The sequence below is a fragment of the Octodon degus genome, unplaced genomic scaffold, assembly GCF_000260255.1.
Source record: "Octodon degus isolate 3935 unplaced genomic scaffold, OctDeg1.0 scaffold00054, whole genome shotgun sequence".
In the NCBI taxonomy this organism is placed as follows: Eukaryota; Metazoa; Chordata; class Mammalia; order Rodentia; family Octodontidae; genus Octodon; species Octodon degus.
The window spans coordinates 2,667,483-2,690,749 of NW_004524630.1; the positions used below are offsets into that span (position 1 = coordinate 2,667,483).

General features: G+C 50.5%; 1 protein-coding gene across 4 annotated transcripts in view; it reads right to left on the bottom strand.

Annotated features, from left to right (window-relative positions):
• Positions 1-23,267, bottom strand: part of Lyn (LYN proto-oncogene, Src family tyrosine kinase) — an 89,156-nt gene that overhangs the window by 31,961 nt on the left and 33,928 nt on the right. For 3 of the 4 annotated variants that reach the window (XM_023717678.1, XM_004633367.2, XM_023717677.1), the window contains exons 2-10: positions 22,946-23,082; positions 20,043-20,088; positions 19,393-19,498; positions 17,345-17,443; positions 17,125-17,228; positions 16,235-16,384; positions 14,306-14,458; positions 3,406-3,588; positions 1,418-1,494 (exon numbers count right to left, since the gene is read on the bottom strand). In XM_023717678.1, the coding sequence (XP_023573446.1) occupies positions 1,418-1,494; positions 3,406-3,588; positions 14,306-14,458; positions 16,235-16,384; positions 17,125-17,228; positions 17,345-17,443; positions 19,393-19,498; positions 20,043-20,088; positions 22,946-23,077 (1,050 nt within the window). In that variant the 5' untranslated portion in view covers positions 23,078-23,082. The remainder of the gene's footprint in view (positions 1-1,417; positions 1,495-3,405; positions 3,589-14,305; positions 14,459-16,234; positions 16,385-17,124; positions 17,229-17,344; positions 17,444-19,392; positions 19,499-20,042; positions 20,089-22,945; positions 23,083-23,267) is intronic. The other variant, XM_004633368.2, reaches the window with a different exon arrangement.

Consider the following 23,267-nt stretch of genomic DNA (forward strand, 5'->3'; position numbering starts at 1 on the left):
CCCTTGTCCACATTAGCGTTTCCTCCTCATAGAGGAAGCAACAATGGCAGAGCAGCGGAGGGGTGAGTAGGCCGATCTGCTGACTCACTTCTACTGGAACAACGGGGTTTCCCAGCTCTTACCAACAGGCTTTGAAGGGCCTGAGTCCATGGTAGCTCCTGTGATGCGAACATCACATCTCCTTGGAGTGGGAATTATCATTCCTGTTCCATGAGCAAGTTAAACTAAGCCGGCCGGGGCCAGACTGCAGGTGGCATGGCCAGGACACAAGCTCTGCTCTCAGGCACAGAGCCCCACCTCCACCCAAGCACTCTGCTAGAGCGAAGGGCGTGTTCTGATCCCGTTTCACGGGAAGCACTTTCCTCCTGTGCTCATTCACTCCCTTGATCCTGTCTTCCTGGGAAGGCCTCATCAGTTTCCTAACTGAAAGAATGTCTGAGGAAGACACAGCCAGCCTTTCTCTAGAAGACCTGTAAGCTTCTGTGCACCTCAGTGGGCTCCAGGTGCACGGCCTTCCTGGCACAAACCACTCATGACCAATACCGCGGAACCAAACAAGCAAGTTCCTGCTCATGGCCGGGAGACACAGTGAAGCTACCGACAGTCAGGGCTGGCGTCACTCACGTGTACTCTTCCTCGGTAGACCAGGCACGGGGTTGGGTGCATTTCTATGTCACTTGTCTCTGCGCTGAGATAGAGCTCAGGAAACTTGCAATTCCCAAGTAAATGAGCAGTCCCTGGCTTAGCACCGGCAAGATCACCGCATTTTTCGAAACGCTAGCAACACACTGAACAAGAGAGGCAAGCATGGGAAGGACAGGGAGAACGTGGTTCCTTATTTTAAGAATGCTGAGGGGCCCCAGCGCTTGGGAGACTGAAGACAGGAGGACCATTGCACGCCTAGTTTGTGTAGCGAGACCCTGTACTAAATACATTAAAAAAAAAAAAAAAAGAATGCTGAGATCTTAGGAGTATCTGCTTTAGATTCTTAAATTCAGTAAAATCCAGGCATGATGCAGGCTGGTGCACTTACACAGCGTGGCAGTGCTCTGACTCGGCCACAGTGTCCTGCGACTGGCAGGGAAACAATGCGCACATGGCTGGCCTGTGTCACAAAAGAGGCGGCACATGCCCGATCTGGACTCTGCCTCACTCTGCCTGCCTGCCTGCCTGCCTGCCTGCCTCTGTCTCTCTCTGTCTCTGTCTCTCTCTCTCCCTCTCTCATCCCTTCTCTCTCCGAAGCTCCAGTTGCTGTCTCCATGATGTGTGCTTTGGAAGGGCTTTTTCCTCACAACCACATTCAGAAACGTTTCCAGGAAATTCATTTTCCCTGACACGGCAAGGTCAGATTTACCCTGACTCCGAAGCACGAGGGCCCTGCACGTCTCCATGAGGACCGTGCCTCTCCGTGCCTTACCTGAGCAGAGAAGTCGATGAGCTTCGGGAGCAGCACTCTGCTGCCTTCATCACTCTTGAGGAAATCCAGCAAGCTGCCTGTGTACACAGAAGGAGAAAGTCAGAGCAGCTGATATGAGAGAGAAATCCAAAGGAAGCTGAAATACCCTGAGCGCTGGGGGAAACGCTCCCCAGAACGACGGCTTTCCGGTTCTATGTGGTCATTTCCTGACACTGGTCCAGCTCAGCTCCTTCCAGTCCTCACCTCTGACCTGACGTTAAATATAGATGCGCTCCCAGTGGGAGGGGGATGGGAGGCACCGCCCGTCTCGCCACTCCTGTGCTGAGCAGCACATGGCCAAGGATGCCCGCAGCATCAGCTCCCCAGAGCCAGGTCTGCAGTGAGTGAGCACCTCCGACGACCACGCCGGTGGGCGAGGCCCCGAGGAGCAAGCCTCGGCTAACCCGGGTAGGGCTCAGTCCCAAGGCTTTCAGCCCAAGCACACGCCTGCTGCTCGGCAGTGTTCGAGGAACCAACCGTGCCCTGGACAAAGACCAGAGAGACCTAAGTGGCAGTGTGCAGACAGGCAGCTCTCCTCTGTCCTGGGTCTCATCTCTCCAGCAGGCCCTGGGGCTTCCCCAGAGCTTAGGTCCAACGAGCGAGCAGCCTCGCTCCCGTCACTGACTTCGAGAGTCCATGACCGGAGGGCGCAGAGAAGCTCGACTGCAGTCCTGGTTCGGGTCTAACCAGGCATGGATGGACAGCGCACGGCGTGGTGTCTGGCAGAAAGCCATTGATCAACAAACGCTACCTTCTGGGCGGTGGAGGGCTCGGTAAGCGCTAGGCGTTGTGAAGAAGAGGGACACACTATCGCTATGTGTATGGTTAAGAATCGCCTTAATTAATTCACTGACGTTTACTGGACCGCAGAGCCCCCAGCCCTGAGTCTGGTTTCCGGGTCAGGTGTGTCCGTTCTGTTCTGCCTTCAGAAGGCCTTCCTGGAAGGACTCTGAGTAACCGCTGCTCCCAAACGTTAGCAGATACTAAGTGGTGTCTTCTCTCTCCAACCTCCTCAGCTCTATTACCCAATAGCATCCATCACGCTTGAGTGATAACTAATTTTGAGTGAGGCATGCTGCTTTCTTCTCTTTACTCATTATTTCTGAGGACCTCAAATCATCTAAGAGTTTATTAGCACCTCTACAAAACAGCAGAAGTGACCAACAGCGGGGCAGCGACCAGAGCCTCTTATCTGGAGATGGTAACAGTGAAGAAAGGGGGTTGCTGGGCGCCTCTTCTTTCCTGCCCCATAATCCCACACAAACTCAACCTCCAGGTGCTTTAGACACAAAGCCTGTTTGTGAATTCTAGCCAACCTCTCTGCCCCTGCCCTGTGTCCTAAACCCCATATTCCCTGTAACCCTGAACATTTTGACAATGCTGAAGAAAACAATAAACTGGTTGTATCCTTTTGAATATTCACCTTTTAAACACGTAACAAAAATATGCATTCCTCCTTTGAAATGCATATTCGACTGACAAATACCACATTTCTTAGGGTGCCTCAGGTACACAGCACTGTCCTTGGAGCACACGGGCACATGCAAGCAGGTGCAGAGAAAGCAGAAGCACTATGGGCCCCGGTGGCCTGCGCTCTGCTCTCAGGGGGGGATCTGCAAACACGTTTGCTTTTTCTCTTTATTTTTTTTTTTTTTGTTATTGTTTTTCAATAGCAAGTATGTTAATATAAAATTAAAACTGGGTGTTCCCTGAATACTTACAGTTTGATTTTTGAAGTCTTTTAAAGATATGGGCAGTTTGGAAATATAGCTCAGAGGCGGAGAGCCTGTCTAGTATGTGGCAGGCCTGGGTTCCACTTTCCAGAACCTCAAAATAACTGAGGGGAAGGAAAGGAGGAAGGGAGAGAAAGAAAAGAAAGGAAATGGAATGAAATGAAAAGAGAAGGGAAAGGAACGGAACAGAACAGAGGTGGTGGGGCGGGCACCCACCCTTGGCCATGAACTCGGTGATAATGTAGATGGGCTCCTCCTTGGTGACTACGGCATACAGCCTCACCAGCTTGTCGTGCTGCAGCGTCTTCATGAGATTGGCCTCCTCCAGGAAGGCCTGCACGGACATGGTGCCCGGCTTCAGGGTCTTCACGGCCACCTTCGTGCTGTTGTGGTAGAAGCCTGGGAGGGGAAGGGAGAGCGAGGCTGTGTCAGGTCCAACCCTGGAGTTTCCCTCTGCAGCTGGACACCACTGCAGTTAGAAGAAGAGAAAGCGTGAACCCCGTAGAGCCTTAAAATCAGGAATGGCGGGGCCCGGGAGATGGCTCAGGAGAATAAGCACCTGCTGGCAAGCGCAAGGACCTGAGTTCAATCCCCGGTTCCGGAAAACAAAACAAAACAAAACCAGGAATGGCTGAAGGGGAAAAGGGAGCATTTGTTCTTTGTACAAAGCCTGATTAATCAAAAACAATGATATTTTAAGTAAAATAACAGTGAAAATGCTACTTGCATGCTATACACACACACACCATTTCCACAGTCCTGCCTAAAAAATATCTGCACACTTTATAGATACACAGAGGTAATGAGTAGCAGAAAATACACCAAAACACACCAAACCCTGGCAATCTCTAGTAGCTCAATGGAGAGGAATTTTAATTTTGTTTGCCATACTTTTAACCACTTACCGAATTTTACAAAATGACTATGTTATTTTTATAACCAGAAAAAGTGCTGTGCACATACACACAGACTGGCAGAGTCAAATAAATATTTCCCAGAATTGGGTCGAGGGCCTCTCGGCGAGAACGGCTCCTTCCTGAAGGAGCAGGACTGGCCCTTCTCCGTGCCCTGGAGGCGCAGCAGGCACCATGGGTCCTTCGCTCGAGAAGGAACCTGAATCGACGCGCCTGTGTGTTCCGCGTCTTCTGTGTCCCTCGTCATAGCTCATGGGCGTCTGCTGGGGAATCCCGACTCTCTGAACAGTTCCCTTAAAGCACCATGTTTTGGGAAGTTGTTTCAATGAAGTGCTTAATTTTAATCCCGACTTTTCTCTTGGGAAAGTCCGGTCTTGGTGGTTTGGCAAAGCAGGGCAAGAAGTACTCACACTGTGCCTTCCTTTTCTATTTTCACACTTCTCTTGAAAGTGCAAGGAACACAGGCGCGGCAGGAGGACAGCTGTGCTGCCCGGCTCAGGGCCCCGCTGGCCACTGCTTTCCACTACACTCAGCTGAAGAACCTTCCAGATGAGAGGTGACCGAGGGTTCAGGCTCGCAGGGTTGCCCCGGTGTGTGCAGCGCACACTGACTGCAAGATGCTCGAGAAAACCTAACAGCCGCGTCTGAGTGGCAGAGCCTTCTCTCTTGTTCCTATTCTGCTTCATCTGTCAATGAGCTGCCTTGTTTGGTTTTCATCTCTTTTAATTGTATTTTTTGTATTTTATTGGTTGAACTGTTTTTAGGGGAGGTTTACATTTTGGTTTTGTGCTGGGAACGGAACCCAGGGCTTCCAGCTTGCTAGGCATGCGTTCTACTGCTGAGCCAAATCCCCAGCCCCTCATCTGTCAATGAGCATGTTCCTTTTAAAAATAAATTATGCGTGGAAAGAAAACAAGCTAATTTTCAATGTCCAAGCCGAGAGGCATGAGAAAGCATTAGCTTATAGTCAACCAGTGATGTCCGGCTGTTGGCGTTCTCCTGGACACTCAGACGGTTTCTCAGGGTTGCTGATGTGGCTCAGGCGTGAGCGAGGGCTGGTCCAGCTCTGCCTCCCAAGAAGGATTTCTTTATTAAAGTGGAAGGTTTCTCTCATCTGGAAGGTTCTTCAGCTGAGTGTAGCGGAAAGCAGTGGCCAGCTGACTGACCTTATCAGATACAAAAGCTACATTTCTTGTTATATAGGTCTTGCTTTATCTTGGTCTTAACCATCCAGCAGAAAAATATAAAATCGAAGTATAAAAAGTAAAGCCATATTAATATGCTGAGCTGTAAAAGGCTCAAGTCAACAACTTCTGACATTGCCAGTCCTCCGGAAGACCCAATACTATTATGGATTGCTAGACTATATTGGAATATTTTGCTGAATTCACACACCTACAATATTTAAATGACAACGGAGTGCCCTTCTCTGATAAAAACAAAAAAGGAGGATACAAATGAATGACCATTTTGTATCTGTATATTCAAAATAGTTAGGACAGATATACAGCTACTTTCTCTCAATTCAATGATTAGAAAGATTTGTTCTAATAGTGTTTGTGGACAGGATATCATGTCTGCATCTTGCACAATGAAGAACCATCAAGACAACAATATGCAATGCATTAATTATTGAAACTGTCCTACTAATCAGTTTTGAAACTGTCTCATTGCTATTTGTTTCTCAATAAAATTATTTTAAAAAATAAAGTGTTTCCTTTCCAGTTCTGCCTGTAGTAATCGTCTGTGGCATGTTACTGCAAATGAAGAATGCAGAAGAAAATAATTATCTGAGCATGTGGGAAAGACAGTGAGAAAAACCGACAGAAACCTGTCCTAGATCGCTCTTGGAATCTACGCCCTGCACAAAATACCTGAATGACACCTGGGAGAAGTCGGTTTACCATCCACATGCACAATTCTAAGCAACGTGACCCTTCATAGGTCTCGAGAACAGCTTTCTGCTAAATTCCATCAGTGATACTTTAAAATCACATTTGGACCAAGAAAACGCTGTCATAAGCTTTTTATTAACGTAGAAATATCTCTTTAGTTACACGAGTCTATCAAGAGCAAAGCGCAGCCTATGAGCAACTCTGAATTAGTAAAACAGAAAAGCAGCTAAGTGCTTGGGTAGCATCTCAAAAGGGCAGAAATCCCAGCGCCTAACAGAGGTACAATTCAGTTAGCAAGCAGAGCAACACACCTTGGAAAGCAAGTTCATAGTGCTCAGTAGAGTTGAAGACGCACAAGCTCGCCTGATAACCCGGGGAGCTGGCCCCTGGCCTCGTGCGGATGTCAAAATCTGAGTCCCCTCAAGTCCCTACATAAGGCGGCATAATATTTACATCCCACCTACATGCTGTGCATCTTAGACCGCCTCTAGACTACTTATTACACCGCATACGAGTCTGCGTTCCCACCAGCAGTGGAGAGGGGCTCCCCTTTCCCCACCGCCTCTCCAACATCTGTTGTTGGGTGATTTGTTTATGATAGCCATTCTTTCTGGGGTGAGATGGTACTCGGTGTTGTTTTAATTTGCACTTCACGGATGGCTAGTGACGTGGAGCGTTTTTTCATACATTTATTCACTTCTCTAATTTCGTCCTCTGGGAAGTGGGTATTCATCTCGGGTGCCCATTTCTGGACTGGGGCTTTAAATTCTGGGGCCCTAGTGTTTTTTAGTTCTTTATAAATTCTAGAAAGCAGACCTTTGTCTGAGTGCTTATTAGTTAAGATTTTTTCCAAATTTGTGGGTTGTCTTTCCATTCTGTTGGTAATTTATTTTTTCCCCAGAGGAACTGAAAACATGTCACAGTGATATATGTGCACCTACGTTTATAGCAGCACAGTTTGTGACAGCCAAATCTTGGAAACAACCCAGATGCCCATCACCTGAGGAATGGATGAAGAGGATGTGCTATTTTTATACAGTGGAGTATTACTCAGCTATAAAGAATGATAAACTCGGGGGCCAGGGAGATGGCTCGGTAGAATAAGCGCTTCCCTGGCAAGCGCAAGGGCCTGAGTTCAATCCCCGATTTTACAAAAAAAAAAAAAAAAAAAAAAGATAAACACGAAGCTTTCATATTTAAGTGGATGCAACTTGAAGATATACTCATAAGTGAAGTAAACCAGACCCACATGTGTAAATATCGTAGTTCTCCCAGTGTAACACTGCATATGATATACACGCTGTAGAAGTCGCTGTCAGGACGGAGCTACTAGGGCACGAAGACAGGAGAAAAGCCAGCATCCAGCCCTCCCCGGCGCTCCCACCCAAGTCTGCCTGGGTCTGTGAGGGCGGAGCCCAGAGACCGGAAGGTGAAGCCATCCCTAGCTGCGTGGTGGAAACTCACGCAACACGCAGAGCACGCTGCCCACAGTAGCCAGAAAATAGAGCTGCTCTTATTTCATCAGTAAAGAGTAAAACCAACGAACACATAGACTGTTGTATGCTTGGACTAAACACATGAGCACCATTATAAGGCGACAAGGACAAAGTGCAGCCACATCAGAAACACGGATAATCCACACAGAAACATGGATAAGCCACACCGAATCATGGATAAGCCACACCACAACATGGATAACCCACATCGAAACATGGATAACCCACACCAAAACACAGATAATCCACACCAAAAGATGGATAATCCACACCATAAACATGGATAAGCCACACCACAACATGGATAACCCACACCAAAATATGGATAATCCATACCAAAACATGGGTAATCCCACACCGGAAACATGGATAATCCACACCAAAGCATAGATAACCCACACCGAGACACGGATAACCCACACTGCTTCCTGGCAACACATATCTCACATCCAACATGGTTCATTTGTGTAAAGTTCAGGAACAGGCAGGTGTGGTCAGCGGCGCTGGACGTGTACACACCGACATACACAAACGCACCAAAACTGCACTTTACAAGAGCCAACCACAGTGCAGCCTGCTGGAAGAGCACCTGCCTCAGACGCACGACGCTCTGGCCTCAACTCCAGCGTCGGGGCATGAGGAGAGGGGCAATCATGACACAGGTCGGACCAGCAGCTGTCTGGGGGCGGGCAGGCGAGACTGTGGTGGGGAAGGGACGCGGACCCTGGAGTTGGCCCCTTTCCTGTGGGGGCTCTCACAGGGGCCATGCAGGCTTTCATTTCGTACTTCTCTGTGAAACTGAACGAAGCATTTTTCTCTCTGCTTGTGCCATTACATTGAAATAAAAGTGCCCCTTCATCAGTGTGCAAACAATGGTGCTCAAGGAGACCTTAATATATTTTCCTGGCAAGCGCTGACGCCACTGAGCCATCTCCCGCGTCCCTTAATACATTTTCAAAGGATGAAGAAAAAGCGTGCTTTTCAAGGGGAAGGGAAAGTTCTGAGGGGACACCGCAGCGGCTGAAGATGATCCGATGCCGGCGAGGCGCTGCAGACGCACCGAGCTCACCCAGCTGGCACCCACAGCTCGGGTGGCAGCAGCGTCTGCTGGCGGGTGCCCCAGGGCCACCGCCACCCTCACCCAAAGGCACGACTTCCACTCATTCCTAGGGACCCAATCATACCTTACCCAGGTATTCCCTGGTTATCAGAAACTCCCTTTAACCCACCTCCCTTTAACAGCTGGCAGATACAGAAGGAGAAGAAAAATGGTTTGAGAAAAAGCTATGTTCAAGGTAGGAAAGAACTTCTAGTGAAATGGGACGTGGCCACAGTTAAAGAAGATGATGTGACAAGGTGAGGAAGTTCCAGTTCTGGTGGGCAGCAACAGGCTTTTCAAAGTGGCCTTGTAGCACGAGTGGGCGGTGGGTTAGACACTGCATGGGGCTGCTGCCGGGAGAGGGCTGGCGATTCGCATGACGCAGCTGGCTCAGAGAAGAACCCACCACGCAAAACTGAATTCAAGATGTTTCCTTTCTTTGTGAGCTCCTTCCCAGAGGGGCAGTGTGAGAAGACACATCTGCCTCTGCCGCTGAGAGGAAGCACGTCACCAGGTCAAAGGTCAGGGGGATCCCACACAGGAGCGGGCAGCTTGCAGCGGGGACACCCCAACTTCCATCCCCCACTCGCACCCTTGCCCCCAGGCCAGGCGTGTCTCAGTATTTGTTCTGTGTATTTCAGACCAAAGAAATTCTGATCGTAAAATGTCACTAGTGGCCCGTGAGCAGTTCCTCACACTTAACACACCTATTAACGTGTTGGGGTAACAATGCATAATTGTAGCATTTTGCTTGTCCATGAGAAAAGCTGGGCTGCTAACCACTAAGAAATCAGAACTCAGCTGTGGCTGCTGTAGGTTACGCACGGCTTGCTTGCTGTTACACCGTCAGGCGGTCAGATGGAGATGCCGCACGGTGAGCGTCTTAGCAGCCGCGATCAACATTCCTTCATTTGTGCTCAGTATCCTTCTGCGACATGTGATCAGCAGACTGAACTCACTTCAGTAGCTACAGAGCTATCAGCAAAAAACTTCACGTTGACTACCCTACCCTACCCTACCCTACCCTACCCTATCCTACTCTACCCTACCCTATCCTACTCTACCCTACCCTACCCTACCCTACCCTACCCTACCCTACCCTACCCTACCCTACCGTATCCCTACCCTATCCTATCCTATCCTATCCTATCCCTATCCCTATCCCTATCCCTATTCCTATCCTATCCCTATCTTTCCCATCCTTATCCTTCCCTTCCCTTCCTTTCATTTCTTCCTTCCTTCCATTCAAGAAGGGGAAAAACACAGTTGACAAAAGTAACTATCAATGTCAGCATCCTAGAAGTGATGTGGTTACGCTTTTGCAAGATGTCACCAGTGAAGACAACTGGATAAACGGCACCAGGGTCTCTCTGTATTACTTTTTTCTTTCACTGAAAGAGTCATCCACACGTAGTATCAATCCTTCAGTGCTTTTCACTGTCAAATGACTCAGTTTCATGAGATTTTTTTACTGTTTTCAATAGACTGAATAAAAAGCAACATTCTGGTTAGAAAAATGCAGTATTTTCCAGCTCTGCAATTGTCCTCTTTCCTAAACTGCCATTTCTCCCAGGCACTACCAGGGTACATGGTGAAGCCTAAGCGTTGGGCACATGGCCCTGGGGGTGCTCATGAGCAGAAAAGGGTGACAGAGGGACAGGAATTAGAGAAAGGGGAAGCCAGGACGCTTCCTCGGTTCCACGAAGGGCCGGTGCGGCAGCGCTCCACCACGGCAGGCAGACTGCGCGGGCTGGGGCTGTCCAGTCTTTCCAGTGCCCACCGCCGCCTTGCTCTCAACTTCCACCGGCCTAACCTCCACTTTGTCTGGAATGAGCAGGTCAGGCGGCCAGATGGCGCCTCTGTGTCCTTCCATGGAGTTGGCCAAGCACTTACTAGGCTACTTGCTTGCACTCCTGAAATTTCTTTTAAAAAACCGTGCAGGAGACCTATCCCGGTCCCCTCCACCCCCATCGACAGCTTCCACAGGTCAGCGGAGCGGCTCGCCAACCTCCTCTTCATTCACTCCTTAGCTGGCCAGCCCTTGCTCTGCTGACGCGCGCCCAGGGACGCCCACGCCGGAGCCGCTCACAGTACAGGAAGCTCCGGAGCTGTGCGACCCGGCTGAGCAGAGCTCATCCTGCCGGCACCCAGCGTGGTGAGCAGAGGCGCATTTAAAGCAGTACGGGCTGCGATATGGCTCACGCACGCATGCGCGAGCCGCCCCAGCTCCAGGCGTGCGTGGCTGCGCTTGGCCGCCTGCGACCGCGTCCTCAGCGCACCTCTGTCCTTTCATCCTGGCTTCACAGCGGGTCATGGCAGGGCGGAGGCAAAACTGCAGGCCTTCCGTTCCGGAGGCTGCCTTACAGTGAACGAGAGCCCCGTGGCTCAGCGACTCCTCGACTTTGGAGCTCGTGTACACCCCTCACAGCACTTACGCACTGAAGGGCCGAGCCGCACAATTTATAGTTAGATTTCATAACTAAAGCTGGAAAATCCCATCAAAATGCAGCTTCTGGGACTAGAGTTAAACGCAGAGAAATGAAAACAATAATACAAACAGCACCAAAACGCCAGATTGGATCGTAACATAATCTTGCTCTGCCACTCAACAACGGACGATCTGGCCCTTGTCCACTTCACGGATGTGGAAACTGAGGCCGGAGAAGTCAGGTTCACTGTCGACGGCTTCAGCAAATGGAGTCGAGGGCTCCTAGAGCCCTCTCAGCTTGGCTTTCTCATAGTTTAGAATGACCTTGGGCAGTCTCCTTACCTAATCTCACCAAGTGATAGTACTGCTCCTCTCACCAAGCGGCTACGCTGAGTGTGAAAATGTGCACAGACGGAGCTGCAGAGGCAGTGCTACCCGCCCCGCCCGTCTCCATCCTCACTCACGGGTGCGGCTGCACACCCAGAAGTGCCGCGGGTGCACTCGGACTAGAGCCCGATGACAGGCAGCCGCAGGAAGGACTGCTCTGCCGGTCTCTCAGGAAAGAGACGGCCCTTGTGAGCATGGGCCTGGCAGGGGAGCCCCAAGGCTCCTGCAGCAAGTGGGGAGTCGGAGCAGAGCAGTTTAGGGAGAAAGGAGGAAGACAGGAGGATGCGTGGCTTCAGAGATGCGGGAGGCTCCAAGAGGGGAAATGAACGGTGAGCGAAGAAGGCTTCGGGAAAACTCTTTACACAGCCTTAAGGAACCTCCCACAGATCATTTATCAGTACAAAAGTGGAGAAACCTCGTGCATCTCTTTAAAGCTAAACAGAACACCAGCAAGAATGGAAGGGACACCATGAGCCTCCTGGTACGTGCCAAGAGCAGGGCTCACGTGGGCAGCCAGAGGTCACGTGCAGGCCCTGGCTGAGCCGAACTGTGAGAAGCATCAGAACCGCCCCCCCTGCCCTGTGGGACACTCTGAAAATAAAGCGACCCGCATCCTGTAAACTGTGGGCGCTGTGAAAGATGAAGGTAAGATGCGGGGCTGGTGCAGATCAGAGACGCACATGTGCTGTCCTAGGTCAGGGAAGTGGCCTCAGGGCACAGCCGTGTAAGCTCAATGAGGAGCACTGTGGTAAACAGCAGCAGGCACCAAGGCCAAGCTTCCAGATGTCATCTTGGATTGTGCAGGAGCCTGTCCTGCCTGGACGGAATGCGCGCTTGACCATCTCGGAGTAAACCGTCACCACATCTCTGCTTACTCTCCGTTGGCTCAACAACATGTGTGCATGCATGTGTGTGTGTGTGTGTCTGTGTGTGAGAGAGAGAGAGACAGACAGACAGACAGACAGACAGACACATGGACAGAAGGCCCAAGGGAGACGTAGACAGAAGGGCTGAGAGACGGAGAGACAGAGCAACAGAGACAGACACACATGGGTGATACAGTTTTCATTACACTATTCCTGCCTTTATTTCTTTGCATTTGTTAAAATAAATATTAAGACATAAATAAAAACATCTCAAGGGGAAATGTGGAGAAGGCAAGTCATTTTTAAATGAGCAAATAATAGCTTTAGAGCTCCCCAAAAGTCCAACCCCAGCGTCCACCATGGCTGCGCCCTCCCAGCGCACACCAGAGAGAAGTGCAAACGGTGTCCCCACAGCAGGTCCCACGAGGGTGTACACAGCAGCACTGCTCCCAGGAGCCAAAAGCCGGAAACTCACCACCCAAAAGTGGGGAGGCACGTCGTGGTGTGTTCACACAACGGAGCATCACTTGGCCGCAGAACAGAAGGAAACTGCCCTGTGCTGCAACACGGATGCCACTCGAGAGCATTTTGCTAAGTGAAATAAGCTCAATGACACGAAGGGACAAATGTGCTACGACCCCAAGACTTACGAGAGCCACCCAGGACAGTCAAATTCAGAGAGGCAGAAGTGGCTCTGTGGCTGCTGGGACTGGGGCGAGGGCCAGTGAGCAGGTAAGCGCTTTATTCTGGTGTGGAGAGAATATCTCAGAACTGAGTGGAGGCGGCAGCCCTGCAGCACACCAAGGCGCCCAACGCCCAGGAAGGGCTCCCTGTAAAATGACTAATTTTATGCCACACTAATTTCACATTAAGTTTTTAATTTAAAAGAGGAGAAAAATGAGGACCAGAACCTGACATAAGCAACAGAACGCGTCTGGGAAGGGACCATGTCCACAGTGAGGGCCACAGACCACCGATCTGCCCACAGGTCCAAAACCAGAGTGCCTGACCCGCCCTGCCAGCTGGCATCGAGATGGTGGTGGGATGCGGCATGATTACAATTTTCCTGAGCGCGGCGGCAGCTTGCGTGAGTTCAGGCAGCTCAGCAAGACTCAGATGAGGGCTGGGTCTCTGTCTGTGGCACTTAAAGCCACTTTGGCCACTGGAGAGAGCACACAGCACTGTGGTCCAGGGCCCATCTTTGAGGGAAATCTCTCTCTCCGAGGGCCCTGGCTGCAGCAGCGGCGAGACCACGCAGTTGCACCAGGCTGGAAGGCCCAGATCCTGCTTAGCTTCGGCTGCAGCATCATAGGAAGCTGACTGCCCTTTCTACCTGGAAACCACTTCTGCTTTCACTCACACACAACGGGCGCAGGGAAGGCGACTTAGTCAGCGGTGTCTGACCTCCCACACCACCCTTGCCAGCAGCCACTGCATTTTCTCATGACAGCCACAAGGACACTGTGATGAGGATGATTTAAAATTCTTTTGGATTCTTATCGCAAAAGAAGACAGGCCAAAGAACCCCTGGAGAAGGCCCCTGCAGCGAGCTGGGCATGTCCAGTCTTGGCGGACTGGGAAGGTGACACTTAGCCATAAGGAAGGGCTCACTAATGATGCTAGTTGGAGAGTCTTTGGAGAGGCTCTTGGTGACCCTCAAATTGCAATAAACGGGAGGTTTTTTATTAAGCCAGCAGCCCTAACCCTAAGCGCAGCTCTCCCTGAGCTGGAAGCCAATTTGCTCTACTTCCCATGTGCAGACTTGGGACCGGGGGCCACAGGATTATGGAGGAGTGGACAGAACACTCTGGATAAACACTCGCTGCTCCCTGACTTACAGTCAGAGAACCATGAAGTCACAAGGAAGAGCAGGAGCTGACGCAACAGACTTTGCAGGTCAACCTCGGTCCCACGTGACCAGGAGGAAGTAGAGCAAGGGCGCCTCGGACACCGCTCGGAGGCTGGCTCGGAAGCTGGAAAACCCGGCCAGCGCCTCCCCCCAGCCTCAGGCAGACCCCGCCAGGCACTCACCCATCCAGACTTCCCCGAACTGCCCGGCGCCGAGCTTCTTCACCAGCTTGATGGACTCGCGCGGGATTTCCCAGGCGTCCTTGTCCCACGGCTTCTGTGGCTTGGGACTAATGCATGCCTTCTCCAACCTTCTGCACAAGCCGTCTGCCTGCTCTAGTTTGAGAGAGAAAACCAAGGTTATGGAGTGCCCACAGCCGTGTCGAAAGAGCATGGTGCTGGGACAGCCCACACCACACCAAAGTTCACGGGTGTCCAAGACACAACATAACGCCGCATTTGCCTCAAGCCTATGAACTTCTTTCCGTATACTTTGGGTCATCCTTAGATTACCTATAATACTTAATGTGATAAAAATCTATATAAAAAAGTTGCATATGTTCAATAGAGATTCAACTTTTAAAAATCTTTTCTATCCCTGGTCGACTGCTAAATTGTCAGGCATAGAATCTACAGCTGTGAAGAGTCCGCTGTACATACTTTGTGGCTCACTGGATTCTACAAAGCAGAGCTTGGACTATTAATTTTATAACATCTCAGGTGCCACTGTCTACACACCGATTTGCTGACACAGCTATCGCATCCATAACCGTGACTTCTGAAATTCTTAAGACAACTTGAAACATTTTATTTGACCAGTGCTATTGCTAATGTACGAAGACAGCAAAGCAAAATGGCAAGGCAAAAAGGCACTGAGCAACGCTCACACTTCATGGAATGTGCTTTCAGATTCTTGAGCCCACATAAGTGCCACGGTGCACAAAGGCGAGGACACAGCCAGGGCCCCCCGGGCCCCCAGCTCGGAACTGCGCCCCAGGGCCGCGGTAGGCTAGATACATGAATGACAGAAGACGCGAGGGAAGGGATGCCGGGAAAGCCGGCCCTTGGCTCTCGCTGTATTTTGGGTCCGAAGCCCACTGACAACGTGTAGTCTCTTAGAGAAAGCAGCAGCAGGACCAACCTACAGAGCCAGTGCTAGACACACAGGAAGTGGACCTAAAGGCCACAGCACAGGGCTGGAAAGTGACACCAGAGACAGGAACACTGCCCTGCTGCTGTCGGTGACACTGTGTCTTTTACCAACAGTATGATATACTTCTACACATGACATATACGCGCGTGCACACACACACACACACACACACACACACACACAGATCCACAAACTGTATTCTGTTTTAAAACACTTGGACTCATCGGAAAAATATCCACTGTGCCAAAACCCCGCAACCCCGACGTTTTCTCCGACTGTGGAATGTCACACGCCAAGCAGCACAAAAGATCAACTCTCACTTTGAATGCGTCTCCACAATCAGTGAGTCTCCAGCTGACAACAGTTCCATTTAGGTTTGGGTTTTTTTTTAGTTACTTTATCACAGTAGAAAAGTGCCCCCCCTGTGCAACTGTTCTGGCTTTCACCTTTGGTACAGTGTTAAATAACTTAGTGAGCTTCTCAATATTGTTAGATAACACTGGCTTGGTGGTGGTAGATGATTTTACCCAACTGCAGGCTAATGCAAGTGTGCAGAGCGCATCTTATGTAGCTAGGCTGAGCTACGTTGTCTGACAGATTAGGAACATTAAATGCATGTTCAACTTGCATATCTGGCTGGGGAGATAGCTCAGTAGCATAAGGGCCTGCCTAGCAAGTCCAAGGTCCTGAGTTCAATCCCTGGTACCAAAAACCAAAAATGTCAACTTGCATATTTGTAACTTTTCATGGGTTTATAGGACTATGACTTCATCTTAAATTAAGGAACACTTGTATATTTAGTCATAGTTAAATTTAGAATCAATTGTAGACTATAAGCTGCCAGCTTTAACTAAGACAGACATGATACATAAACTGTTTTCATACAAAAAGCAGCTCTGACACCTCACACTTATCCTAACACACATGCTCTGGCTTGTTCAACCTTCGGTGTTACTTACTTTGGTAATGCTTAATCATGTCACTGATACAGGGAAAAGTGATCCGTGGAGAGATGTAATAGCCCCCATTGTCCAGACTTCGGATTTTGTAGTGCTTAATGACATCGCCGTGCACAGGGTCATAGTCTCTGACAGACAAGGAGAAGCTTCCTGTGGGAAGGAAGGGAAGGAAAGGCCATGTTTACACTGCACAAGTAAAGTCTGCGACAGCTCGTCGGACCACAGGGCGCCCAGGGCTGATCCCCAGCACACAGTGCAGGCCCCCACCCCCACCCCGGGGTGCACTGAGTCGCAACTGAGACTGGGTGTGGTGGTGCGCGCCTGTAATACCAGTGCTTGGGAGGCTGAAAACAGGAAAAGCACTGAGTCTGATCTACGTAGTGAGACCCTGTAGACTCTGCACTAAATACAGAAAGGAAAAAATATAATAAAGTTTGCATTGTACAACACTGTGCTATACAATTCTTCATAAAATATGCAAAATATAAGCTGAACATGTACATAATGCATAATTTTAAAAGTCTTATAAAACTTAAAAGTGGACAAACAAAGCCAGCACTTTCTTTGCTCCCCAAGCTGCCAGCACGCTATCTTTTATTTCCATGCTAGTAGCTGAATAGAAGACTCATTCTGATTTCCCTTCTCTGAAAACTTTAAGGTTCAGCCTGAATAGTAATGCACGAAACCCAGCAAACGTGAGGCACAAGAAGGCCTGGTCATAATTACTCCTGCTAACATCAGTAGCAAAATGCATCATTTGAGTTTACTGTCATCAAAGCACAAACTTTCACTACCAGAACTGACTATATCCCTTTTTAGCAGTTGCAGAATATTTTCTGAACAATTGCTTTCTAGGTAGCATTTACAGGAGATCCTCAACCACTTCCTACCTTTGAGAGTTTCACTCTCTCTGATGAGAAAGGCCCCCACACTGTTCCCTGGTGCCAGGAGCTGTCGCTCTGCGTCTTTCCTGGTTATGTCCTTGAAAAACCACCTGTGAAGACAGTGCAGCGGCTCAGAGGCCTTAGCTCCGGCGGGCAGAGGACGGTGACAGACAAGTGCCTCACCACAGAGAGCACTGTCCTCAGGGCGGCAACAAAGAGGACTCACTCTTCCGTTTCTAAGGTGTTGACCTTGGCCACGTAGTTGCTGGGAATGAAGCCTTCTCTCTTGGTTGAAAGGGACTTGGCTTTCCACCACTCTCCGTGTCTGGAACAAAAACGCACACAGAGAGCATTTGCATCCAATACGGAAGGGCTAAACAGCACCCGCCTGAGGGCATCTGTTTGCAGGGGGGCAGGGCAGAGTCCACAGCAGAGTCCACCGCACCAAGCCCCCCCTCCAGTTCACAAAACTGCAGAGGAACAGGCTTGCGGCTTAAATGTGGGCTGCACAAGGGGGGTGGCAAGATGGATGCTGTGAGCTGAGAAAGGCCTTAGGAACGCAGGCTGAGGGAAGAATGGGCCGCAGTTCAACGCTCCAATTCCCTTGCTAAAACACCTAATTTGCATGGAGGTGAACGCCAGGAGTGGAAGGAACCGCCATAAAACAATTCTAAGCAGGTGCCTCGCCCTCAAGACGCAGGGTAGGCTGGGGGCCAGCAGAGGAGAGCTCGGGGCTGGAAAGGGCAAACAGGTGGTGCTGTACCGAGGGACACGAGGACGGCCAGCTTCGCTCAGCCGCCGCCTGCTGCCCACCGGCACAGTGTGTACGTGCACAGCTGGGCCTTCAGGTCCTGGGCTCTGTGCCTGCACCGCCCGCTGGCACAGGCTGAAAATGCCTTTGGAAAGCTGGTTCTGCCCCGGGTCTGCGTCGGACACACACGGGACCTTTCCCTGTTCATTATTCCCTGAGTAACACTGCACAGGAATCACTTCCTCAGCATCTGCGTTGCTCAGGGCCTGCGAGGAATCTAGAGGGGCCGGGAGCAAGCCGGAGGCTCTGCAGAGTGTTGTGCAAACGCTAGACAATACTCTGTGGAAGGGACTTGGGGATCAGTGGATTGTAGTATCCAGGAGGGCCTGGGACCCGTCTCCTGAGACGTGCGACAGCCAGCGAGGGCCGCGCGTGCACGCGCACACACACGCACACACGCATGCACACACATGCACACACACGCACACACACATGCACACACGCACACGCACGCACACACGCGCACGCGCACACGCACATGCATGCGCACACGTGCACACACACACGCACGCACACACATGCACACACGCACACACACGCGCACACGCGCACACACGCAAGCACGCACGCGCACACACGCACACGCATGCACACACGCACACACGCACGCACACACATGCACACACACGCACACACGCGCACACACACGCACACACGCGCACACGCGCACACGCGCACACACGCACACACATGCACACACACATGCACACACATGCACACACACGCACACGCACACGCACACACAGCCACGCTCGTGACAAGCCCATGCTCGAGGGACTGTCATTCCCACTGCATAACTGAAGATGCCAACTTGGAGACTCTGCCTAGATTTTCAGTGGCACACAGCCATCCTGAGGCAGGGCCAGGCTTAGACTCGGCTTGGACTCAACCCAAAAGCAGCATTGCTCAATCAGCCCTTAATAATGGAGTCCCCTCCCTCTGCACAGCACGTCAGGGTGACTCTTCATGCCAAGTCGGTTGGAAAAGTAAGCCAGAATTACAATATTCCGAGTTCTTCATTCTCCCAGGGCCCTGGGGCCTCAGCGGGGCCACGTGTCTGTGGGTTGCCACGCTGGGGTCAGGGAGACCAAAGTCCAGGCATCTTCTCGGAAGCGCCGTGCTGCTGAGCGGGGCTTTCCCATCACGCTGCGCTGCAGCACCGAACCCCGGAGACCGCACAGCTGGGACATGAACCCAGTGCATCTGGGTGAGACGCAGCTAAAGCAGCCGCTTAACATGGCCCGCAGGCCTCACACAGACCCCAGCTCCCCGCGCAGCGCAGCCTGAGAAGGACTCGTTTCTGCTTCAAAGGGCAAACTCGTGGGGAGCGTGTGTGGCTTCCTGCCCGGCTCCTTCCACCACTCACTGATGGCCACCGGGGGCTGGCGGCCTCACGCCCACCCGCAAAGGGAGTCAGGCCCGGAGGCAAGGGGCGGGGGTCCTGCAGGCGCCTGGGCACTCACTCCTCTAGGACTTTCATCTTCTCTCCCTTCTTGAAAGACAAGTCATCAGGGTGGATGCCATCATAGGGGTACAAGGCCACCACAATGTCCCCTTGCTCCTCCGGATCTAGCAATGAAGAACACAAGCAGAAGTTTTTAAGACTCAATCAGCAGAAATGGTTTCACAAATCCCTCTGGGGCCAAAGGAGGCGAGGAAGCAGGGACAGGAGAGGGGCAGGTGGGACGCGGCCACATCCTACTGCTGGGAGGGGCTGGGGCCACAGAGCAGCACGCTCTATGCTCAGTGCGTGGCGCCATGAGTGGAAGTCACGTCTGCCGGCCTCAGAGTCTAACTCTACGTGTCTAACCAAATGATCTAGAATAATCGGATCACAGAGCCAGCAAGAGCCATGGGATCCCAGGGGCGCCTGGGAAAGGATACAAGGAGTCGGTGTCTAAGGCCGACAAGAGAGTTCTCAGACGGATGCTGGTGGCGGGTACACAACAACATGAAGCTTAGTGCTGAGCCTGACACTTAAAAGGGCAAAAATGGTAAATTTCATGTTGTGTATATTTTTTTCCCACAATAAAAAGTACACACATCCTGGACTGTGATTTCTTTGAACAGTAAGAAAAAAAAAACCATTAACTCGGTTGCTAAGGAAACCCACCTTTCGCTTGAAACCTCTGTCCTGGTAAAAGCTGAGATTCCGGAACCTACAAGAGAGAGCGTATTGTAGACCATGATTTACACTTCGCCTTTCCTACTCACATGCACTCGTGCATCCTTTTCCTAACAGTAGTAAGCGGGTATGAATTCGCTAACTGAGTAAGCTGGGAGTATGACTGCTTTGTCCCGCGTCGGACTCTGCTCCTCCTGCTAAAGAGCCGCTTGCTTGTGCCGGCAGACGCTGCCCTGGGCTCTGGGCGGCCGTGGCTGCGTGCCCGCCCCACTGTGGGCTGCCCTCTTGGAGAGCAACAGAACCCTCACGTCATTCAACACAGCGATTCACGGCTCAGGGGTCTCCTCCAAGCCTGCAGTGCCCATGCGGACCGGCGGGGAGGAGCAGCCTGTGCCTTGTCCCTTCTCCTGCTCAGTCTTTCTGCTTTGTCACAAGTGAAGGCCTGAGCCCCAGCAGCCATGGAAACTAACTCCAGGGACAGCAGACGGGAAGGCAGCAGCAGCGGGCCCTGATAATCTCGGGGCTTATCATACCAGCCATCTGCACGCTTCTGGGACATGGTGAAGGGCGTGTGGCCAGCTGCCACTAGCAGCTGGGAGCAAATCCTAGCTGGCCCAAGCTCTCCAGGCCAACCCAGACTGACTGGGGGCGCAGGGGACAGCGCGGATGCTGGGGTGGGAAGAGAGCTGCTGGGAGGGCCTGCAGGCCCAGCAGGCTGCCTCTGCCCCCTTGCGCCAGGCCAGGAGGCCCTGTGACGTCTCCTAACCTTTCCCAAGGAAGGTGCTGCCAGTGGCCTCATGAGCCATGAACTTACTTCCTTGATTAAAGATTTCATGGAATGGGAAGAAAGTGGATTATACTTAAATTCAAATTTTTCATACAAGTCAGTCTGTATCTCTAATTCAGTGAGAAGGGAAAATCACTACCCCAAAAGATTGACTCAACAATCCCTGGATCTGCGTTATCCTTTAAGACCTATGCAAAGAAGCTCTATACTGATCCAAAAACTTTTGTCATTTAGATTTGCATGATTAGGAACTATAATTTATTTTACATGATTCAGAGGCAATAATTAGAAGAGAAATGCATTAAAAGCAGCAGGGAGATTTTCAAATATCAGGCTTAACTTACAAAAGTTGCTAATGCTTTTCTTTCCTTAGGAGACCTCACTGTCCCCAGGCCGGGTCTTGAACTCATAAGCTCAAGAGCGCTTGCCTCAGCCCCTGACAGAGCTGGGGCTACAGCCCAATGCCACCCACCCAGCCCAGCCTAATGCCTTCTGCAGGACCAAAGGACAGACTGCGTGGGGCCCTTGTACTGCTGCTTAGATCTTTCTTGAAAACAACTTTTCCTGGAGTGCTGCTGGGTTAGCAGCACTCTGACTTCGCCTCTTTGTTAGACCCAAAGGCAGCCAGTCCACGGCACACGTGTGGCTCCGTGGTCTCTGGCCACAGAGGCCAAACAACCTGGCTCAAAACGAGGGCATCTGTGGCCACAGCAGGCACAGGTGCGAACACTTCCGGGGCGCGTGAGGGGTGGAAAGACTTCGGACGCACTTATGTCTCAGCCTTCTAATTGAGCTGTAACATCCCTTACTCTGAACAAGAGCAGAAAACAGACGTAACACTGTACTGGTCTCTTTTGTTTTTCTGAATAAGGACATCTCATTTTATCATTTGAGAACAAAACCAAAATAACGAACAAAGTAAACATAAAAGACGCCTGGGTTTAAAGCTATGCAGTATTCGGTACGAGAAACAAATTGGTCCTTTTAAAGGGAACTCTGAGGTCTAAAAGGAGACCATGTGTGACTTAAATTCCTTATTTGACTTTTTTTTTTAATAGCCTTTTTTTAAAATTTTATTTATTTATGTGTGTGTGTGTGTGTGTGTGTGGCCAGCTCAGCCCACCAGGGGGCGGGGCTGGCTGGCATGTGGTGCTGGGGGATTGAACCGTGGTCCCTGTGCTTTGCCAAGCTTGTTCCAAGTAGGTGCTTTAGACCACTGAGCCATCTCACCAGCCCCCTTATTTGACTTTCTGATAACTATATTAATACCCTAAGTCGTTTCATATCTATGCTTTGTTAACACATTTAAAATTTTTAGATTGATGCCAGGCATGGTGGCGCATGCGTCAACTCAGGCTGCCTGGGAAGCCGAGGTACCAGTTCGGCAATGAAGCAAGGCCCCTTCTCCAAATAAGAGAGGCAAGGCGCGAACCCAGGCCAGAGGCAGTGGGGTCAGCGTGCGGCATCACACACACGTCAGTGATGTGTATTTACAATCAGAAAACTCTTAAAACTATTAATAATCTTGTATACTTGGAGTAGCTACATTTCTAGCCATAATTCCACATGCTACAATGGTAATTTGCCTATCCAGAAACACCATGCATGTTAATTTAGTAGTATAACCTCCATCAGCCTCTAATGTGGATCCAGGGTTTCTTTTTGCACCCAGTCACTGGTGCTAATCTCATCTTTTTTCTGAGACACAGTCTCGCTGTGTACTTCATGGTAAACTCACTACACAGCCCAGGCTGGCCTTGGACTCACAGAAACTCTTCCGCCTCAGCCTCCTGGGTTCTGGATTCGAGGTGTGCACCACCACATTGTGCTTCACTGTCCCTCTTTAGCCACAGTAACAGGGAAGATTTCTTTTCTACATAGAAGCATGTGACCAAATGCCTGTTTATTGTCCAATAAGTGCCTTAGTCTTCCCTAAACTGCTTACATGGTCTTCAAAGGATTAATTTATGATGCAGATCAGAAATTATTTGGGGCCCGAGTGATCAGTGTGATGTTCTCATGCACATATTACAGAGGGGGACCGAGTATCGCAGCCACACTTTGATCCTGCGGTGGGAACGCTCCCCTGAGACTATCTACTTACTGGCCTTTGCTGTTTATTGGACGTTGGGTCTCTCACATAAATAGTTCTGTCAGTATTACGTACTGGTTGAGTCTTCAAATCTATTCCATCGTCATTCAGATTGTCTTTCCTTTTTGATTTTATACATCCCATATTTCCTGTTGGAATATAAAAGCAATAATACTGTTTCACTATTCCAGAACTGGCTTCCAGCCACTAGAAATCTCTCCATTCAAAAAGAGTACAAAGAATACATTTTCCTATTTTGCTATACATAGATACACTCAAAGTCAGGTAGTTCACAAACAGGTCTGCTTATCCATCCACCCATTCCCCCACCCAT